We start from the raw sequence: 19,837 nt of genomic DNA on the forward strand, positions 1-19,837 counted from the left end.
CTATTTATCATTTTTACAGTGCAAATATTTGTAATAAAAATAATATACACTTTGATTTTAGTTACAACACGGAATACAATATACATGAAAATGTTGAAAAACATTTTTTTGAATTTGTTTTTGAGTTAACTGCGATTAATCAACAGCCCTAATTATTATGCCTGCTGTGGAGCTGTTTTATTTTATTTGCCGGTGTGTACTTATTCCACCCTGTGATGTTTGTATATTGAAACAACTATGTAAGAGCATGTCATGTGTGGGATGGGCACTTCAGTTTTGTTAAAATAAATCCTTGAGCATGCTAGTGTTAGTTAAAATATCCAGGAATTGGTTTGGGACTGGAACCCATAACATTATATAACACTAATAAAAAAAATGTGATCGCAGGTACAGTATCATCCTATAAGGACAGAATTTCAATACATGTAGTAGATCCATTATACAAAGACACCTCTGGGCTGAGGAAACTCCAAAGGATTGTTCTGTAATGTTTATATTTGGGAAACCCATAAAGGGTCCAATCCCACATTCCTTGCACACCCAAAATCCTCACAGATGTCAGAAGGCGTTTTGGGTGCTCAAAGAATGCATGGCTGGACTCATGTATAGAAATCTTAGTTGCATTGTAGAGTCAATCACACACATCAGATGAAGTTTACATGTTTATTATTAGTTCAAAGTAACTGAAGTTCCAAAGTATTAAAAAAATTAAACAGTTATGTCCTGTATTATATTACGATTTCCATGAAGTGATAAAATATGGATTAGTCTATTTGATTAATCCAGGGAATTATAAAATAACATACAAAAATGCTAAATATTTACAGATTTTACTTAAGTCTGTAAAACTACACTGTTAGAAAAGCATGCAGCTTTGTAAAATACAACTGAATTGGTGTTATTTAAGGAAATGTCTAGTTTCATGTGTATTTTACCCAAAGACAGACTGAAAGGAAGAAAACAGAATTCCCATTATGATGACAAGCCATTTCCAAAATACATTTCCTTCCCTTTCAGCATTTACTTCTTCACCTACTGAAGCTGACTAAACAGACTTCTGAACTTCTAAAAATAAACCAGCGTCAAACAAAATATTAGGATACTGAAACAAATGTCCAGTTAACACATGGTAAAATGAAAAAGCCATCCCCATCCTCAAGCATGGAAACAGGAAGAGCATATACTTGTTCCGAGTGTGTCAGCTTCAACAAGCTGCTTCCTGTGATTTCATAGTGGTGGTGGTTTTTTTTTTCCTCTCCTTCCTTATACATATTTAGTAACCTGAACATTCTACCACATGCCATAAAGCTTTAAACTTGTGCTGTGTGGCAAAAGCGTGCATTTAGTACTCAACCCAAATGAAAAGGAATCTGAGCATAACATATAATCCATTAAAAATATAGGGTAATTGAACAAATAGGGTAATTGCTCCCAGGACCTCACACACTTATTCAAAGTGTGTAAAATCTTTTAAGACTCAACAATCAGGCGAGGACTAGCACCCAATATTTGCAGCAAACAAGTTTAACTCCATCACAAAAAGAAAAAAAAAGGTAAAATAATTTATGTTTGGGCAGGAGTTTGCCAATTTTACAGTACCTGCGGGAAGATTAAATTTCTTCTCTCTCTTTTGTAAAGGACAGGGGACTTTATTCACTCTGAATATGGCAAGCTAATGCTGTTTCTTGACAATCTGCAGTTACAAAATTTACATGAATCTCATTGTCACTGTATTGGAAAAGAGAAACCAAATTAAGTCCTATTATCTATACGGTTCATTTTCAGAACAGATGTCCTGTTACTTTTGTGCTATAAGCACATAGTAACACTTTAGAGTAAAATGATGCTATACATGCTGGATGAGGCTGGCTCTGGAGCTAAACATTTATAACAAACTTAAAATGAACTATTTTAAAACTGCTCATACTTGCTCTCATGTGGGACAGAGGACAAACATCTAAGTGATAAGGCCTACTTGCATACATGAAAAATGCATTTGTAAGTTGCAAAACAGTGGGTGCAAAGTGATATAAAAAGAGTACAAATGCATGGTAATGCACACAGACAGAGCAATAACATGTGAAAATGCTGATTCTGAAGTGTCAATTTTTGTGGATGCATATTAACATTGACCCTGGGGGAAATTTTGCTCTAATGGTAGCATGGTCTAAACCAGGAACCCTACACGAGTTTTTTCCAATGGCAAGTTCAGTGATAGTATGTGAGAACTATGAGAAAAAAGGTAGTCCTAGCTGCTGTGAATTCTTTTATCGGACAAGCTCGGCTGCCAAAACTGGCTTTTGTTTGTTAAAATCCTCTTCATAAACTTCTATGTAAAACTTGGAGAAATGCAGAATCCACACTTTGAGGTCCCCAAAAATGAAGAATGATGCTCAAAAACTTAATTGTATAGCTAAACCTACAAATAATGACATTGAAAAAACAGCTTGGCTGGTAAACCATTTTCATTTCATTCATAAGATAATGGAGAGATGATTTGATACATTTCACTTATAAGTACAGAAACAATTTTGGGGGGTTTAAAATGCTAAAAACAGGAAATATTTCACAGAATTTCACAATAGACTGAACTGCAAATCTTAAAAGGGTTTGCCTGGATTTATCTGAAAATAATTTCCAACAGCTTTTATAAAAGTTCTTTATATTGCTTCCTCCCACTTCACCTATATACATATAAATACACAGATTCCTATGCTGTGTTTAGAATTATGTATCACTGTAATGAATCTACCCTACTATATGTCTCAATTAAAATCTGCCCAAAATTGTGCAATTCTTGGATATAATAGGGTATTTTTACTGAAGCTGTATAAAAATCTTCAAAGAGTGTATGATGTACATTTATCCAAAAACATTATGTTAGCAACTTCCTGTAGACACTGTTACTCACATTACTGGAGCAGGTATCCCTTCTACTGGTCCTAGCCATTAACTGACCACTGCTGCTACTACTGGTAGGTTCAGGACTCTCTTTACAGCACAAGAGATTGCCAACCTGTCTCTGACACTCAGAGGAAGCATAGTAATAAATCAAAGGATCAATGCAGCAGCTTACACTGCTGATACAAGCACAGAGGAGATAGGCAAAATAGATGTATTCTAACTGGTGGTTGTAAGGAAAAGATATGTAATGAATTAATAAAAGGACATTTGTTGGTCCAAAACAAATAATAAAAATAGAGAAAACAGCTGCAGATAAGAGTAAAGCACGTGTCTTCTTACTTTGTTTTGCAACAATATTAGAAGAGATAAGACATCGGATGATACACATATAACAGACAGCAGAAATTATTAATGGCACAAAAAAGAAAATGGAAGAGAAAATGGAGAAGAAATTACGGTAATAGCTCTTAAGTTCAGATTCTTTTAGCACATCATGGCAGGTTGTAATGTTTAACTCAGATATTTTCATAGTTTGCTCTGTGATGAGAATGGGTATAACACCAACTATGGCTATAAGCCATATGGTAAAGCAGATCAACGAGGCACGCATTGATGTACGCCATGAGAGAGATTGCATAGGATACACCACGGCTAAGAAACGATCAACGCTTATAACAGTCATCAGCAGTATCGAACAGTACATGTTACAGTAGAAGGCAGCGGTGATGAGCCGACACATTTCAGGTCCAAATACCCAGTTGTTTCCAGAAAAATGGTATGCGATCTTAAAAGGAAGCACACTTACAAACAATACATCTGCAGAGGCCAGATTCAGCATGTATACTATAGCTGGCTTTTTAATTTTCATTTTGATCAGGAACACAAGTATTGCTGTAATGTTCAGAGGGAGACTCAGCATAACCACTAAAGTGTAAACTGAAGGAACAAAACGAGTCAACCATTGACTAGTCAGGTATCTTTTAGCATCATGAGAGATGAATCTTGTTTGTGCTTTAGTTTGATTGGCTCTAGACTGATTATGCTTAGTTAGACTGCTTAATCCTGATCCAACTTCTGAATCACTTTCAGTTTCACTGTCGATGTCTTGAAGAGGTATAGGTTCATAGGTGTCATCTTTGTGATAAGATGCAAAGGTTCTTATCCGGTGTGTGCCATTCCAGGAAGTGGTGTCTGAGAAATAAAGAACATGAAGATTAGTAGGCAAGATATTTGCATGCTATTTGCAAACTAGAAAACTATTTACCAAAAGGAAGAATGGTGTTGTGGTTACATCATTGCACTAGGACTCAGGAGATCCATTTTCAATTCCTGGTGCTGCTAGAGATTGCCTACATGACATTTGACAAGTCGCTTAATCTCTCTTTGCCCCAGAAACCCATCTATAAGATTTGGATACTTCCTCTCTCTCCTCCCTTTAGCTGTTCTCTGTTTATACTGTAAGCTCTTTAGGGCAAGGGACTGAAGTGTCGGATGGGTGGGTGTGCGCGCTCAATGAGGCCCTGATCTTGGCTCGGGCCTCTAGGTGCCATGGTAATACAATTAATAAATCCTGTTACCCTTTCACTAGCTTTGCTAGAATCTTCCTACAGTTGTGTCAGAGGGGTCTAGTGTTTCCTTGATACTCATGCATAAAACTCCCATTAGGAGCAACAGTAATGACATGCACATAGCCAGAAGAGTATTTACCACTGAAATATTAAGTTTAAATTAGGGTGACCAGATGAGAGGGAGAAAATATCAGAACACATGGGGGGCGGTCCACCGGCGGAGCAAAAAAAAAAAAATCCGAGTGCTGCCAGAGGAGCAAAAACCCAAATAAACAAAAAAAGCCGAGTGCTGCCGGCGGAGCAAAATATCGAGACAAACTGCATCCTGACCGATCTTTAGGACAAACACCTAAATATCAGGATGGTCCTGATTTTATTGGGATGTCTGGTCACCCTAGTTTAAATAGGGTCCTGCCACCAAAACAGTTATAACATTTCAAATGATCAGGATACTTTTTCCTTCTCTGGAAGAATCTCATATAGGTTTCCCCTCCCTTTGTCACTTATATGGGACAAAGAGTCATGCCTTGCACAGTCCCATCCCAACGGAGTAACTTTTACCCTTATTTTCATCATATGATCGACAAATTCAATTTAAATAATTTTACAACTGTATTTGTTATCAGAAGGGAATGGCTCTGGGGCCTACACGGACTTTTTGTGCATTTGGGAGGATCCTGTGGCACTTTTGAAACATAATGGAGGCATACTGCAGCATGGTTCAGTGACTCTCACAGGGAATTAGGAGACGGTTCTTTGGCAGAATGGGACAGATTTGTAACAAATTATTAATTCCATTTTGTATTGTGCTGAACACGTCTAAGGGCTTGTCTACAGGGGGAAATGGACCAAAACTGCTACTGTGCAATAGCCCCCATGCCTTTTTCTGATTTAGCTTAATCCTTTTTGGAATAAGGCCATGTCTACACTGCAGGTGCTACTGTGGCACAGCTAGAGCACTGCAGCTGTGCCACTGTAGCATTGTAGCATATATGCTTCCTACACTGACGGAAGGGGTTTTTCTGTCGTTGTAAGTAATCCACCTCTCAACAGTGGTAGCTAGGTCAATGGAAGCATTCTTCCATTGACCTAGCTGCACCTACACTGGGAATTAAATTGGTATAGCTACAGTGCTCATGGGATGTGAATTTTGCATACCCTTAAGCCCCATAGTTATGTTGATCTAACTTAAGTATAGACCTGGCCTAAGAGTGTCCACACAGGGAGCTATTCTACAATAGCTATTCCAATCAATTTTCCCATGTAGACAAGCCCTAAATTTTGCATGACTCAGTTACTGTCCCACCTCTAAGGAATAATGGCTGTCTGTGCAGGTGGTACCAGGAGGCCTGGGGGAGTGGGCTAAAGTGTCCTTGGAGAACACATGGCAAGCAGACATGCCTCTTTAAAAGTGGGGTGCATGTAAACAGGACATGCAGGAGAGAGGACCAATAGTCTCTCCTCAGCCTGACATGCTGGCAACTTTAGACTCACAGAAGGTTGAGATCAGAGCTGGGGATGGTACATCTCAGGACTTTTATTGTTTTAAAATGCCGGTATCTTGTGACTGCTTTCAGAAGTATAGTGTCTGTGGCTAAAAAATTCCTTTGCAAAGCCTGTGTTCCTTGTTTTCCTGCCATGTTGTCCCCAAAGGGATTAAAAACTAGAAGCCCAGATAACCCACAGCCTCAGTGGGTTCTGGGGAGGCTGTGTAAGCAACTAGGGTCGGGGGTCAGGAGGATTGAAGAAAAGGCATTGAAGTAAAGGCAGAACCATAGATTCCAATAGCATTTCTGTGCAACAACTTTCAATCTTTTCATTTTATTTTTAAAGCTTAGTCAGGGTGGCTGGATGGCTTTGAAAAATAACTGCTCTAAATTCACCAGTTCCAATCAGCACAGGCCGGTAAGTTTGAACTATCTGACAACTGTTCTGAGGCCCATGTCAAACATACAGGTGATTTCAGTCCTGTACTTAACCTCTGTCACAAATGACACCCTTGGGTACTGGTCGCAATAGACAGGACAAGGATGATATTTGCATGGGAAAGAAATTAACTTCTCATCCCTAGAGATTGTTCTTCCAGGTCAGGGTTGTGGGACATATTGTGAAAGAGTGTGAAGACTGCACTGCACACATGCTCTGTAGATAGAGGACTTCAACTCCACTATTATCAGTACAAGAATTCTTTCTTTTCTGTTTCACAAACAGAGCACACTGGCCAGTTAAACTGGATTTACAGCTGCTTTGCAACACCAGAGTAGCACAAAGCAGAGTACTGGCCTTAAACCCCACCTCACTGTCTTCCTCATCTCCCTCAACACCAGCAAACAGCAGCATGTAGAGCCCAGGGAAGGAGAGCTATGGCTGTATGTGAGGTGAGTGGGAGTGTGGGGAGAAGGAATGTGTGGGAGCTTGATGGAGGGAAGAGGGAAAAGAAGAGCTGTTTTGGAGGAAGGGGGCTGTGTTAGCCAAACCAATGCTATGCGAAGTGGAAACCTGGGTTAGAGGACAAACTCAAGTCCTAATGTCTCTGCCCTTTAAAGGGCTCCTCCTGTGGCCCCTGTCTCAGTTTGCAGTGCATGAACAAGCCAAGAAAACAGTGCTATGGACAGTTTTTCGTCCATTGATGTCCAAGCTAGCTGATCGCAGCGGCCCAGGAGCCGGCCAACAGGGCGGCTAACAGGGGAGTTTGAGTGGGAGTTTGGAGGGGGAGGTGGAAGGGGGCGGCACCGTGTCCCCTGTGCTCCCCAGGTAAGAACGCCAAGCGAGGCCGAGACAGCAGCAGCCAGCAGCCATGAGCCAAGCAGCAGAGGACACACCGAGGATGAGAGCATGCAGCAGCTGCGGTATGTACCTGGTCCTAGCGGGGGACCCAGAACAGTACTATGTATGCATGAAGTGCCGCCTAATAGAGCTGCTAGAGGAAAAGATCCAGGGCCTAGAGCTGCAGGTAGAAACCCTGATAGAGAATAGAAGGGGGTTTGAGCAGCTGATGGAACAATGGCAAGCAGTAATTGAAGGGGAACGCCCAGGGGCACATGGGGGAGCAGGGGCTGAGGTCACTGAGGGGGGACCACCAGATGAGGAAGATGGGCGGTGGAAGCATGTGACCATGAGAAGCAGGCCAAGGAAAAGGAGAGCCAGTGAGGGGGAAATTGAGCTAAGGAACAGGTTTGAAGGTTTGGAGAATGAAGCAGGGGTAAAGCAGATGGTCGCTGACGGTGGGAGGCCAAGAAAAAAGAGACGAGTGGCCAGTCCCATAGAAAAAGGGGAGGAGTCTATGGAAGTAGCACCAAGTTTGGGCCCAGGGAGGATGCAGGATGGCTTACGGGGAACCACAAGGGATGATAGGAATGGAAGGAGCTTGCAACCAGGGGGGACGGAGGATAGGTTAGAGGACCGCACTGTCCCCAGGCGAAGGCAGGTCTACGTGATTGGGGATTCCATACTGAGAAGGTTGGACAGGCCTGTGACCAGGGCCGATCCAGAGAACAGAAGGGTGTGCTGTCTACCGGGTGCTAAAATACGGGATGTGGACCTGAGGTTGAAAAGGATCCTAAGAGGAGCAGGTAAGTACCCTTTGGTCATCCTTCATGTGGGAACGAATGACACTGCTAGATTCTCGCTAGAAAGGATCAAGGGAGACTATGCTAGGTTGGTTAAGACGCTCGAGGAAATTGAGGCTCAGGTGATCTTCAGTGGGATCCTACCTGTCCCTAGGGAAGGGCGCCAAAGGGGTGACAGGATCGTGACGATTAATAGTTGGCTGAGGGAGTGGTGTTACAAGGAGGGCTTTGGGATGCATGGGCACTGGGAGGCTTTTGGGGACAGACAACTGTTCTCACGGGATGGGCTCCACCTAAGTAGGGAAGGAAGTAGACTTCTAGGAGGGAGGCTGGCTCATCTGATTAAAAGAGCTTTAAACTAGACACTGGGGGGAGACGGTTGGGAGAGGTCCTGGTGCTCTCCACGCCAAATTTATACATTGGGAGTGAGAACAACAAGATAACAACAGATATAGCCAGAGGGGGATGGTTAGGTGTAAGGAAGAGGGGGTGGACGGATACTAGATCTACAAGTCATACTGGAAGTACTGTGTCCCTACCGAGTTGGGTGAAAAGAGTGAGAGGAGCCCAACAGGAAAAATTAGGATGTTTGTTCACCAATGCAAGAAGCTTAGGTAACAAAATGGAGGAACTGGAGCTCCTGGTCCGAGAATTGAAACCGGATGTCGTAGGAATAACCGAAACATGGTGGAACGGTAGCCATGACTGGAGTACAGGTATGGAAGGGTATGTGCTGTTTAGGAAAGACCGATGCAAAGGTAAAGGTGGGGGAGTAGCATTGTATATCAATAATGAGGTGAAATGTAATGAGATAACTAGCAATGCAATGGATAATACAGAGTCTGTCTGGGCAATGGTCACATTGGGGAAAAAAACTACCAGAGCCTCACCCGGGATAGTGATTGGGGTGTGCTATAGACCGCCAGGATCTAGCTTGGACACAGATAGAGAGCTCTTTAATGTTTTTAAGGAGGTAAATACTAATAGGAACTGCTTGATCATGGGGGACTTTAACTTCCTGGATATAGATTGGGAAACAAATGCTAGTAATAATAATAGGGCTCAGCTTTTCCTAGACGTGATAGCTAATGAATTCCTTCATCAAGTGGTTGCTGAACCGACGAGGGGGGATGCCATTTTAGATTTGATTCTGGTGAGTAACGAGGACCTTGTTGAGGAAATTGTTGTAGGGGACAACCTTGGCTCAAGTGATCATGAGCTAATTCGTTTCAAAATAAATGGGAGGATAATCAATAGTGCATCTGAGACTAGGGTTTACGATTTCAAAAGGGCTAACTTTAGTAAATTAAGGCGACTAGTTAGGGAAGTGGACTGGACTAACATATTTAGGGATCTAAAGGCAGATGACGCCTGGGGTTACTTCAGGTTGAAGTTGCAGGAGTTGTCAGAGGCATGTATCCCGAGAAGGGGAAAACGGCTCGTAGGTAGCAGTTTTAGACCGAGCTGGATGAGCAAGCGTCTTAGAGGGGTCATTAAGAAAAAACAGAAAGCGTACCAGGAGTGGAAAATGGGAGGGATCAGCAAAGAAACCTACCTTATTGAGGTCAGAGGGTGTAGGGAAGCAGTGAGAAAGGCAAAGCGACGGGTGGAGATGGACCTAGCGAAGGGGATTAAAACCAATAGCAAACGGTTTTTTAGCCATATAAATAGGAAGAAAACCAAGAAAGAAGAAGTGGGACCGCTTAAAACTTTAAACGGAGTGGAGATTAGGGATAATCTTGGAATGGCACAATGTCTGAACGAATATTTTGCCTCGGTCTTTAATGAGGCTAATGAAGGGCTAAGGAATAGTGATAGAGGGACCGATGGGAATGAAGATATGGGGATAGACATTACGGTATCTGAGGTAGAAGCCAAACTTGAACAACTTAACGGAAGTAAATCGGGGGGGCCGGATAATCTTCATCCTAGAATATTAAGGGAATTGGCGAGTGATATTGCTAGCCCGTTAGCGATAATTTTTAATAAGTCTCTAAATTCGGGGGTTGTACCGTTTGACTGGAGATTAGCTAATGTAGTTCCTATATTCAAGAAGGGGAAAAAAAGTGACCCGGGTAACTACAGGCCTGTTAGTTTAACATCTGTAGTATGCAAAGTCATGGAAAAAATCTTAAAAGAGAGAGTGGTTCTCGGAGCATGAGGCCGATGGCAACTGGGATAGATTACAGCATGGATTTACGAAAGGTAGATCGTGCCAAACCAACCTGATCTCCTTCTTTGAGAAAGTAACAGATTTTTTAGACAAGGGAAATGCGGTGGATCTAATATATCTGGATTTCAGTAAGGCGTTTGATACGGTACCGCATGAAGAATTACTGGTTAAATTGGAAAAGATGGGGATCGAAATGAAAATCCAGAGGTGGATAAGGAGCTGGTTAAAGGGGAGACTTCAGAGGGTAGTATTGAAGGGGAAACTGTCAGGTTGGAGGGGGGTTACCAGTGGAGTTCCTCAAGGTTCGGTTTTGGGTCCGATTTTATTTAATCTATTTATTGCTGACCTGGGAACCAAGAGTAGGAGTGGGCTGATAAAGTTTGCTGATGACACCAAGTTGGGAGGTATTGCCAATTCGGAAAAGGATCGGGATATCCTCCAGGAGATTTGGATGACCTTGTAAACTGGAGTATTAGTAACAGGATGAAATTCAATAGTGAGAAGTGTAAGGTTATGCATTTAGGGATGACTAACAAGAATTTTAGTTATAAGCTGGGGACGCACCAGTTGGAAGTAATGGAGGAGGAGAAGGACCTAGGAGTCCTGGTTGATTGTAGGATGACTATGAGTAGGCAATGTGATGTGGCGTTAAAAGCTAATGCGGTCTTGGGATGCATTAGGCGAGGTATTTCTAGTAGGGATAAGGAGGTGCTAGTCCAGTTATATAAGGCGTTGGTGAGACCTCATTTGGAGTATTGTGTGCAGTTTTGGTCTCCCATGTTTAAGAAGGATGAATTCAAACTGAACGGGTACAAAGAAGGGCCACTAGAATGATCCGAGGAATGGAAGGCCTGTCGTATGAAAGGAGACTTGAGGAGCTCGGTTTGTTTTCCTTAACCAAAAGAAGGATAAGAGGAGATATGATTGCACTCTTTAAATATATCAGAGGGATAAATACCAGGGAAGGAGAGGAATTATTTCAGCTCAGTGCTAATGTGGACACAAGGACAAACGGATATAAATTGTCAGTCAGGAAATTCAGGCTTGAAATTAGACGAAGGTTTCTAACCATCAGGGGAGTGCAATACTGGAACAGCCTACCGAGGGAAACAGTGGGGGCGAAGGACCTCCATGACTTTAAGATTAAGCTAGATAAGTTTATGGAGGAGATGGTATGATAGGATAACGGGCTTAGTCAATAGGTCAATTAAGTGCCACACTGGTAAATAGTACAATGGGTCAATGATATGATATAACCTTTTTCCAGAGGGTATGGCTGGAGAGTCTTGCCCGCATGCTCGGGGTTCAGCTGACCGCCATATTTGGGGTCGGGAAGGAATTTTCCTCCAGGGAAGATTGGCAGTGGCCCTGGAGGTTTTTCGCCTTCCTCCGAAGCATGGGGCAGGGGTCGCTTGCTAAAGGAGTGGGTGGATCGGCTTATGTGGCCTGCTTCTAGCAGGAGGTCAGACTAGATGATCATAATGGTCCCTTCTGATCTTGAATTCTATGATTCTATGATTCTATGTGGCTGCAGAACCTTTAACAAGCACTGACAGTTGGGGCTGGGTCATCTACCAATAAGCAGTCTTGACGTGAGTCCAATCTCTTTCACACTACTGATTCATTACAACCAACAGAACTGTAGCATGGAAATTACCAGTAGAGGATGGGTAATGATTGAGTTACCTCTGATGTCATGATGTCTGTAGTTAAGAGCTGACTTGAACAGTTGACCTTGCCTATAATTTATATAACCATTACAATTAAATACAATTGTTAATAGTTTAGCTAATGTATGTAGCGTATGTACAAGATTTCAATAAATTTTAAACTACATGGAAAGTTTTAAGAGTCTACAAAACAGATTGTATTGGCTGTATCATTCAGGACAAAAAAAGGTCAGACAGATCACCTTTTCTTTAAGTATCCATTTTAAAATTAATTTTAACTCTAATTACTTGTTCAGTCTCAGAAAATTAATTCTGTACTCAAAAAGAACTCTAATTTGGGGGAACCTACAATGTATTCTTCATACAAAGAAAGAGGTTTAATCCCTTCTTTAAGTGCAAATCTCAACTCAACCTTATCAACAAAGCAGTGAATAGCATTTCCATAATGTGTTTTACTGTGTTTAGTACAGAATTTCGACCCTGTCTCTCAAACCTGAATTTAAATGACAGTTAGGGAATCTCTGCACTGAAGTCTGTTATAGGGAAGACACTTTGGTCTTGAGCGCACAGGTAATGAAATGTTATTATCTTTATGGTATGACTAAAAGGCAGCAAAACTGTACACAACGTGTGTGTGTTGGCGGGGGGGGGTCACTCTAAATTTAACCTCACTCATTAACCTGGGGGCAGTGATGCCAAATCCAAGTGAAAGTTAGAGGAGATGGGAACAGGTATTCTTACTTGGTGGTGTGGACTCTGTTTAAAGTGTCCTAGAGACCAAGTGACCCTCCCTTGAACTGATCAGACTTAATTTAGAGTCCTTGTTTCTGCTCAGTGATTACCAAAGCTGAAATCACTGATAAGTAGGTCCAGGAGTCTGAACTATAGGCCTGGTGAAAGACAGTGCAGCAGCGGCGAGGCTCCCCGCTATCTAGGGCAGGGGTAGGCAACCTGCAGCACGCGAGCTGATTTTCAGTGGCACTCACACTGCCCAGGTCCTGGCCACTGGTCTGGAGGGCTCTGCATTTTAATTTAATTTTAAATGAAGCTTCTTAAACATTTTTAAAACCTTATTTACTTTACATACAACAATAGTTTAGTTATATATTATAGACTTATAGAAAGAGACCTTCTAAAAACGCTAAAATGTATTACTGGCACGCGAAACCTTAAATCAGAGTGAATAAATGAAGACTAGGCACACCACTTCTGAAAGGTTGCTGACCCCTGATCTAGGGAAATCACTGAGAACTGGGCTAAGTGATGGAACCTCAGAGCATACCATTGTGGCTAGAGGTAGAGGTGGCAGCAGCAACAAATGTGACAGCAGTAGAAGCAACAGCAAACAGTGGGAGCAGCAACAACAGCAGCAGAAGTATTGCTTGATGCCCCCTTTCAGGGGTGGGAGGTGAACTCATATGAACACACCCCTGAATTCTGGGACTTTGCTGACTTTGGATAACCTTTGTGAGTTGGGTGCAGCAGAGGGAAAGGGGAGTGGGAGGCAAAAGACTACCATCCAAGATACTGTGGGTGGGTGTTTACTTATGGTTTGGATGCTTCTGAATTATTGTTGCAGGATTTTTCCCAATTAGTGCTGAATTCCCTCTCCATTTTAATAAAAGGTGTATTTTGTTATACACAGACTCAGTGCTTGTGAGTGGGGAAGTATTGCTTCTTCGAGGCACCAAAGGGTGTGTTTAGTTTTCCCAAATTTCTGGGGTGGGAGCTCTAGTTGGTTCTGTTTTGTAATGCTGAGAGGACCTCAGAGATATTGAACATTGCCTTTATTGCTGCTGACATCACCTAGCGAAAAGCTTACAGTGATCATTTGTTAAGCCCTGACAATGTGCGTGGTGCTGTACAAAATAAAAACTGGAAGTTCAGGGCAGAAAAAGTTTCATGTCTGCATTTATTTTAAAAGCAGTAGTGCTCAAGCAGAAAAGTGAGGACATTCAGAAGCTTTCTGAGGCTTGTGACAGCAAAAGGAAGGGGAGGATGAAAGCTCTTACATGTCAGAATAAAAAAAAATTATTCTGATGAACCCTGATCTGAAGCATGAGGCCTTCACAGAAAAGTGAGGCTATTCAGAAGATTTCCAAGGCTTGCGTCAGCAAATGGAAAGGGGGAGAGGAGAATGAAAGCTCTTACATGATGTCAGAATAATAATAATAATAAAATGACTAATGAACCCTGATCTGAAGCATGAGGCCTTCGCAAGATCACCAGGAAACAAAGAACTCTGCATATACAGTGGGATATCAGACACAATGGGATATCACAGCAAAGCTACCGGGAATACAGTGGTTGTACTGAAACCATTTGAAAACTACTTATACATATCCAAAGCTATGCTACTGTTTCCTATCCTATCACATATCTGAGGCTGGGGAGGTCAGGGCCCCTCAGGGGGTCACAAGGTTATTACATGGGTGTCAGCCTCCACCCCCACCCTTGCTTTGCCTCCAGCATTTATAATAGTGATAAATTAAAAACTTTTTTTTTTATATTTAAGGGAGGTGTCGCACTGAGAGGCTTGCTGTGTGAAATGGATCACCAATACAAATGTTTGAGAACCACTGCCTTAGGCAATGAGTTTGAAAAATGGAAAGTTATATGATTTGTCTCTAAAATTTATTTGATCATATTTTATTTTATTATTCTTAGTAACATAAATCATCTTTGAGAATTCAAATATTTCAACAGTTACAGTCATGGCATTATATCACTGAAATAATTATCCCTGCTTTCTCTAGGCTCTTATCCAACTCTTTGGAAGAGGTCACAATCCCTTGATTATCATGACTGTCTGTGATATTATCTTTGCTAATATACAGGACTGCTAGTCTATAATAAAATGCTTGGGCAATGGCATTAGAAAAGTTTAGTGGCAGCTGAGAAAGAGTAGGATGAAACATTACATCTTGCTCTAGCTGCTGTGCAGCTGAAACATTGGTTTATACTGTCATTCCTCAGCTTCTAACAGGGACTTTTGTAAGTAAATACAGCTAAGTAGTATCAATATGATATTTCTAGTTGCCAAAAGTTGCCTGTGATCTTGGCACAGGTTCTCAAATTGGGATCTGCTGAAGTGATGTACAGAGCTCAAATGAGTATACTCAAAATCCTTTTTAATTATTTATTTAAAAAACCCAAACACATTGCACTGTATTCCATAAAGTACAATATGATGGGTCTAGCAAACATTGCTGACCCTCCCAATTAGTATATCAGCCTTTGTTTACACTAATACTTTATCGGCAAAACTTTTGTCGTTCAAGGGTGTTACCCCCCCCCCCAACCCCAAACAACAAAAGTTTTACCAATGGAAAGTGCCCGTGTGAATGATGCTTTGTCAGCAGAAGCACTCTCCTGCGGGGGTGGAATTTTTTTGTCGGCAGAAACAGCAGCTACGCTGCACAGATTTTAGTGGCAAAGCTGTAGTGGCACTGCCATGGCCCGTGTCACTAAAAGCTGCATAGTGCAGACATAGCCTCAGTATTTTATTCCGGGGGAGGGGGTGGGCAACAAAAACAAAAGCCACACCAAAGCAGCTCTTTACCCACGGAGTGGTCTGCAACACAGAAACTGACTGTGACTGTGCTATCTTTGTGATTTTCCCTTTAAATCCATCTCCATGTCTGAAGTGCTACTATTTGAGTATGGCCATATGAGAAGGAGAAGAAGAACAAGACAAGAAAAAGTAAAGACCATAAAAAGGAGACAAAAGTTGGAAGACTCAAAATCACTATCATTATTGACACTCAGCAGGGAAGGAAGATGACTTTCTACACCTGACACTAATGCTTTTCAAACCATCTTGAAAATATACTACCCCAAACACAAGATCTACTTGCTCAACCTATATTACAGTAGTTAATTATGAAAAAAACTAATATTTTACTCATCCATCAAACACCCGAAAAAGCTACTTGCCCTCGGCAAGTTGAATTTTCAAGACTCTGTAACAGACAAAGTTTTTAGAGGGAAGCAGATGAATATAGCTAATAAGTATAAAACATTTTAATTTTTCTAAGTTTTTCATTTATCTGATAAAATAGTAAAAACTCATTTTTAAACTTTTCTTACTAATTACGATCCTTGCTTAAAATCATCCTTTGAACGAAAGTTTTCAGTTGAAAACATCTGACAATTACCTTTTCAGCTATATCAAAGTTAAGTTCTTGAAATCTTTCCACCAATTCTCTGGACTGACTTCATTTAAGTATATTTATGCATTTTTTTCAAGTTAACTTTCCTTTTTATGAAAAGCATTGTATTTGCAGCACTGGAAATCGATCCAGTTCATCCACAGAACAAGTACATCACAAGCAGTACAAACTTCCTCACTTTGCCACACTAGTAGACTTATAACCTGCTCAGAACAGATCCTTCTCCAAAGATGGAAGGGTAATGCAATCTCCAAGATTAATGTCTTGGCCTGACTGCCAGAATCTGAAGAAGAGCTCCATGGAGCTCAAAAGCACAGAAGTTGGCCCAGTAAAAGATAATACCTCACCTACCTTGTGACTTTCAGAACAAATTTGTAGGCTATTTATATAGTGCCATAAATGTGCATGGCACTTTATAGATAAAGACAAACTCCATACCCTAAGGAATTCACAATCTATGCTAACTGTAATAATATTTTTGTGATGTGGAAACCTGAACACTGTGGCAGTTAACTACCTCATTTTACACAGGTGACTGAACAATTGTCAGCTCCTCAAGAGTGACTTTTGATCACTACTGCCCACAGCTGAATTCATACTTGTGGCCTCTTGGTGAAAGGCTCTATGCTCTTTTACCAGCCCCCACGGTATTATTGCATTGATTAACATAGTCAATATGTACATAACTAATTCTTTGGCAATTTAGTAGTATACACAAACAAAATAAGAAAGTTCAAAGGTCTGGGTGAAATATAGTTCTGTATGACAGAAGAAAGAGGGTTGCTTTTGTAACAGGAAACAGCATTCCTTCTGAGAAATCGTAACCATTTAATGATTTCTGTTTAGCGGCACAAAAAGGTTAACGTTTTTCCATGTAACTGGATAACTACCCTTTTTATTCTGTAAACTGTAGCATAATAATTCTCTTTATATGATACAATAAATAAGAATTATACATTCTTCTGCTCCATGAATGCCCTTTAACAGTCAAACGGCTGCAATTGCGAGTATACTGGCATTACTTGGCATAGATTTTAATTAAAATTATTTTAGGTTTATACCATCTAGATTTCCAGTGGCAATCTAAAGATCCTACACTGGAAAGTTAGTCATAAAAATATAACAAACACCTTCCAGGGAAAATATAATTTAAAAAATGTCATGCAGTAAATACCTGTTGTACAGCTTCCGTTTCTCACATACTGATGAAGCACTAGTTGAATCAAAGGGTAATTAATTTTGTTTACAGCATAGCTCTGACATTGTTACGTTCCTCCCCAGTCTTCTCTTCTCCAGACTAAACAAATCCAGTTTTTTCAATCTTTCAACATGGGTCATGTTTACTAGATCTTCAATAATTTTTGCTGCTTTCCCCTGTCCACATCTTTCCTGAAATGTGGTGCCCAGAACTGGACACAATACTTCCAGTTGAGGGCTCATCCACGCAGATTAGAGTGGAAGAATTACTTCTCACATTTTGCTTATAACATTCCTGCTGATACAGCCCAGAATGAAGTTTGCTTTTTTTCCCCAACAGCCTTACACTGTTGACTCATATTTAGCTTCTGATCCCCTATAACCCCCAGATCCCTTTTCCCAATACTCCTTCCTAGGCAGTCATTTCCCATTTTGTATGTGTGAAGTTGATTGTTCCTTTCTAAGTGGAGTATTTTGCATGTGTCCTTATTGAATTTCATCCTATTTACTTCAGACCAGTTCTCCAGATCATTTTGAATTTTAATCCTATCCTCCTCTTCCTTAGAGAAACTGAAGCTCAGGGAAATTAAAGACTTAAATTACACAAATAGTCAGTAATAGAGCCAGGAACAATATTCAGGTCTACTTTGACTTCCCAGTCCACTGTTAAGGAGATATTTATTGTCTGCAGCGGTTTTGCAGTCTTGTGTTTCTCCAGGACATTAGGGTAGGGTGACCAGATGTCCCGATTTTATAGGGACAGTCCCAATGTTTGGGTCTTTTTCTTATATAGGCTCCTATTACCCACCACCCTCTGTCCTGATTTTTCACATTTGCTATCTGGTCACCCTACATTAGGGAGACAAGGTGAGTTACTGGGCCAACCTCTGTTGGTAACTTTCCCACACAGGAAGAAGAGCTCTGTGTAGCTCCAGACTTCTCTCTCACCAACAGCAGTGGGTCGCCTAAAAGATTTCAACTCCCCCACGTTCTCTCTCCAAATTGGTGGGGTAACGCAGCTAAGCACAGTCTAACCTCATCGTCCCTTAAATAAGCAAACCCTCCCGATGTCTGTGGGGAGAAGCGGGGATTCATTCTATTCATTATCAAATGGGCTGGTCCCGGAGGCGCTAGGAGAAATGGGGGGAAGCCAGGAAAGGAAGCCATGGCTCTGAGGAGCTGTGTCGGATGCACGAGCGGGCAGAGCTCCCTGGGCTGCAGGCGCTCAGGGAAATCCTGCCCAGCTCCTATCACTGCAGCCCCAGCAAATCCCGCTCCCTACTGCCCGGGGGCTGGTTACTACAGGGGAGCCCCCCCGGCGAGCCCCTGCAGCTCTCGGGTCAGTCCCGCCGCCCCCGTCATCAGGGGTCAGCGCCGCGCTCCTGGCCCCGCGGGCTCGCTCGCAGCTGGGGCCCGACCCGACCCGGAAGGTGAGGGATGCGCGGAGCGGGACTCACCGTTCGCCGGCGCGGAGCTGGCGAGCAGGGGGCCGAGCAGGGCGAGCCCGCCGAGTAGCAGCAGCAGCAGCTGCCTCCCCATGGCTGCCTCGCCGCCGGGCCCGGGCTCTGCTGCCTCGCCCGCTTCTCCCCGAGCGCAGTAGGAAGCAGAGTGCGGCGGGCGGCGGGAGGGGGTTACAAGCGGCCCCGCAGGCGGGGGAAGGCAGAGCGGCTTTGAGGCGGCGACGGTCGCTCCCTCTGTCACAGCCGCAGACGGCAGAGCCCCGCTCCCCTCCGTCCCCCTAGCGGGACGTGCGTGTAACAGGCTTCACGGCTGCCTGCTCTGGCGTCCTGGGGAAGCCCTTGACGCTGCCCCGCCGGCCAACCCCGGGGCCCCAGGGAGAGGGGGAAGGAAGGGAAGCGCCACCTGCGTGTCCTCACCCTGCTCCCTCGAGTCCCTCAGTGCGGGAAAGGAAACGCCTGAAGCAGGATAGAAACTCCGCTCAAGGAAGGGAATTTTCTGGCCCTCCCAGCCCAGAGCTGAGCCCTTCTGTGCCCACAAGCACCCAGCAAAGCCAAAACGAAGTGATCGGATGCTCAGTGCAGCTCTGGGGTACTTGGCTGGCAATGGTGGCGACATACCCCTGACTGGGGAGATTTCAACATTCATGTTAACCCTGAACCTTCTCACTTACCGCTCTTGCACAGGTCCTCTGGTGCAACCCACTCAGCCAATCACAGCCTGGACCTGGGCTTCGGATTTGATGTTAACAGTAATAATAATTGGAGATATACCAATCTCCTAGAACTGGAAGGGACCTCGAAAGGTCATCGAGTCCAGCCCCCTGCCTTCACTAGCAGGACCAATTTTTGCCCCAGCTTACTAAGTGGCCCCCTCAAAGATTGAACTCACAACCCCTAGGTTTAGGAGGCCAATGCTCAAACCACTGAGCTATCCCTCCCCCGTAAACCCAAGTCTCTGCCTAGAGCAGAGCATTAGATCACTGTAGCATTGATAAAAGCTCTGCCAAGCAACTAGACTGTAGTCAAATCAAGGCCATAGGTCTAAGACCCATGGACTCCATCCAAAAAGCACACCAAAGGACAGCAGCATTCTACCCCCAGGACAAGGAAGAGAGGATCTAGTG

The 19,837-nt window shown here is 42.8% G+C and overlaps 1 protein-coding gene and 1 long non-coding RNA gene across 3 annotated transcripts in view; one reads left to right on the plus strand and one right to left on the minus strand.

Annotated features, from left to right (window-relative positions):
- Nucleotides 1–649: 649 nt before the first annotated feature.
- Nucleotides 650–19,177, minus strand: F2R (coagulation factor II thrombin receptor). 2 transcript variants are annotated; one of them, XM_039544577.1, is made up of 3 exons: nucleotides 18,711–19,177; nucleotides 17,231–17,269; nucleotides 650–4,095 (listed from the first exon to the last, which is right to left on the minus strand). In XM_039544577.1, the coding sequence occupies exons 1-3, from the start codon at nucleotides 18,790–18,792 to the stop codon at nucleotides 2,876–2,878; spliced, it is 1,341 nt and encodes a 446-aa protein (XP_039400511.1). In that variant the 5' UTR covers nucleotides 18,793–19,177; the 3' UTR covers nucleotides 650–2,875. The 2 variants fall into 2 exon arrangements, with proteins under 2 accessions (XP_039400511.1, XP_039400512.1); XM_039544578.1 differs by lacking the exon at nucleotides 17,231–17,269 and having other exon boundaries at nucleotides 18,711–19,168.
- Nucleotides 11,737–19,837, plus strand: part of LOC120408066 — a 57,293-nt gene continuing 49,192 nt past the window's right edge. The window contains exon 1 of the long non-coding RNA XR_005600401.1: nucleotides 11,737–11,806. This is a non-coding gene — a long non-coding RNA (uncharacterized LOC120408066). The remainder of the gene's footprint in view (nucleotides 11,807–19,837) is intronic.

This window comes from Mauremys reevesii, linkage group 6 (assembly GCF_016161935.1).
Source record: "Mauremys reevesii isolate NIE-2019 linkage group 6, ASM1616193v1, whole genome shotgun sequence".
Classification (NCBI taxonomy): Eukaryota; Metazoa; Chordata; order Testudines; family Geoemydidae; genus Mauremys; species Mauremys reevesii.

What these genes read in the sequence shown, in the direction of transcription:
- F2R (XM_039544577.1), bottom strand. Translation starts at nt 18,792, where the DNA reads ATGGGGAGGCAGCTGCTGCTGCTGCTACTCGGCGGGCTCGCCCTGCTC. An exon ending in CAGCTCCGCGCCGGCGAACG is followed by an intron (nt 17,270 to 18,710) that starts GTGAGTCCCGCT and finishes TGATTCAACTAG; the next exon opens with TGCTTCATCAGTATGTGAGA. An exon ending in AAACGGAAGCTGTACAACAG is followed by an intron (nt 4,096 to 17,230) that starts GTATTTACTGCA and finishes TTTATTTCTCAG; the next exon opens with ACACCACTTCCTGGAATGGC.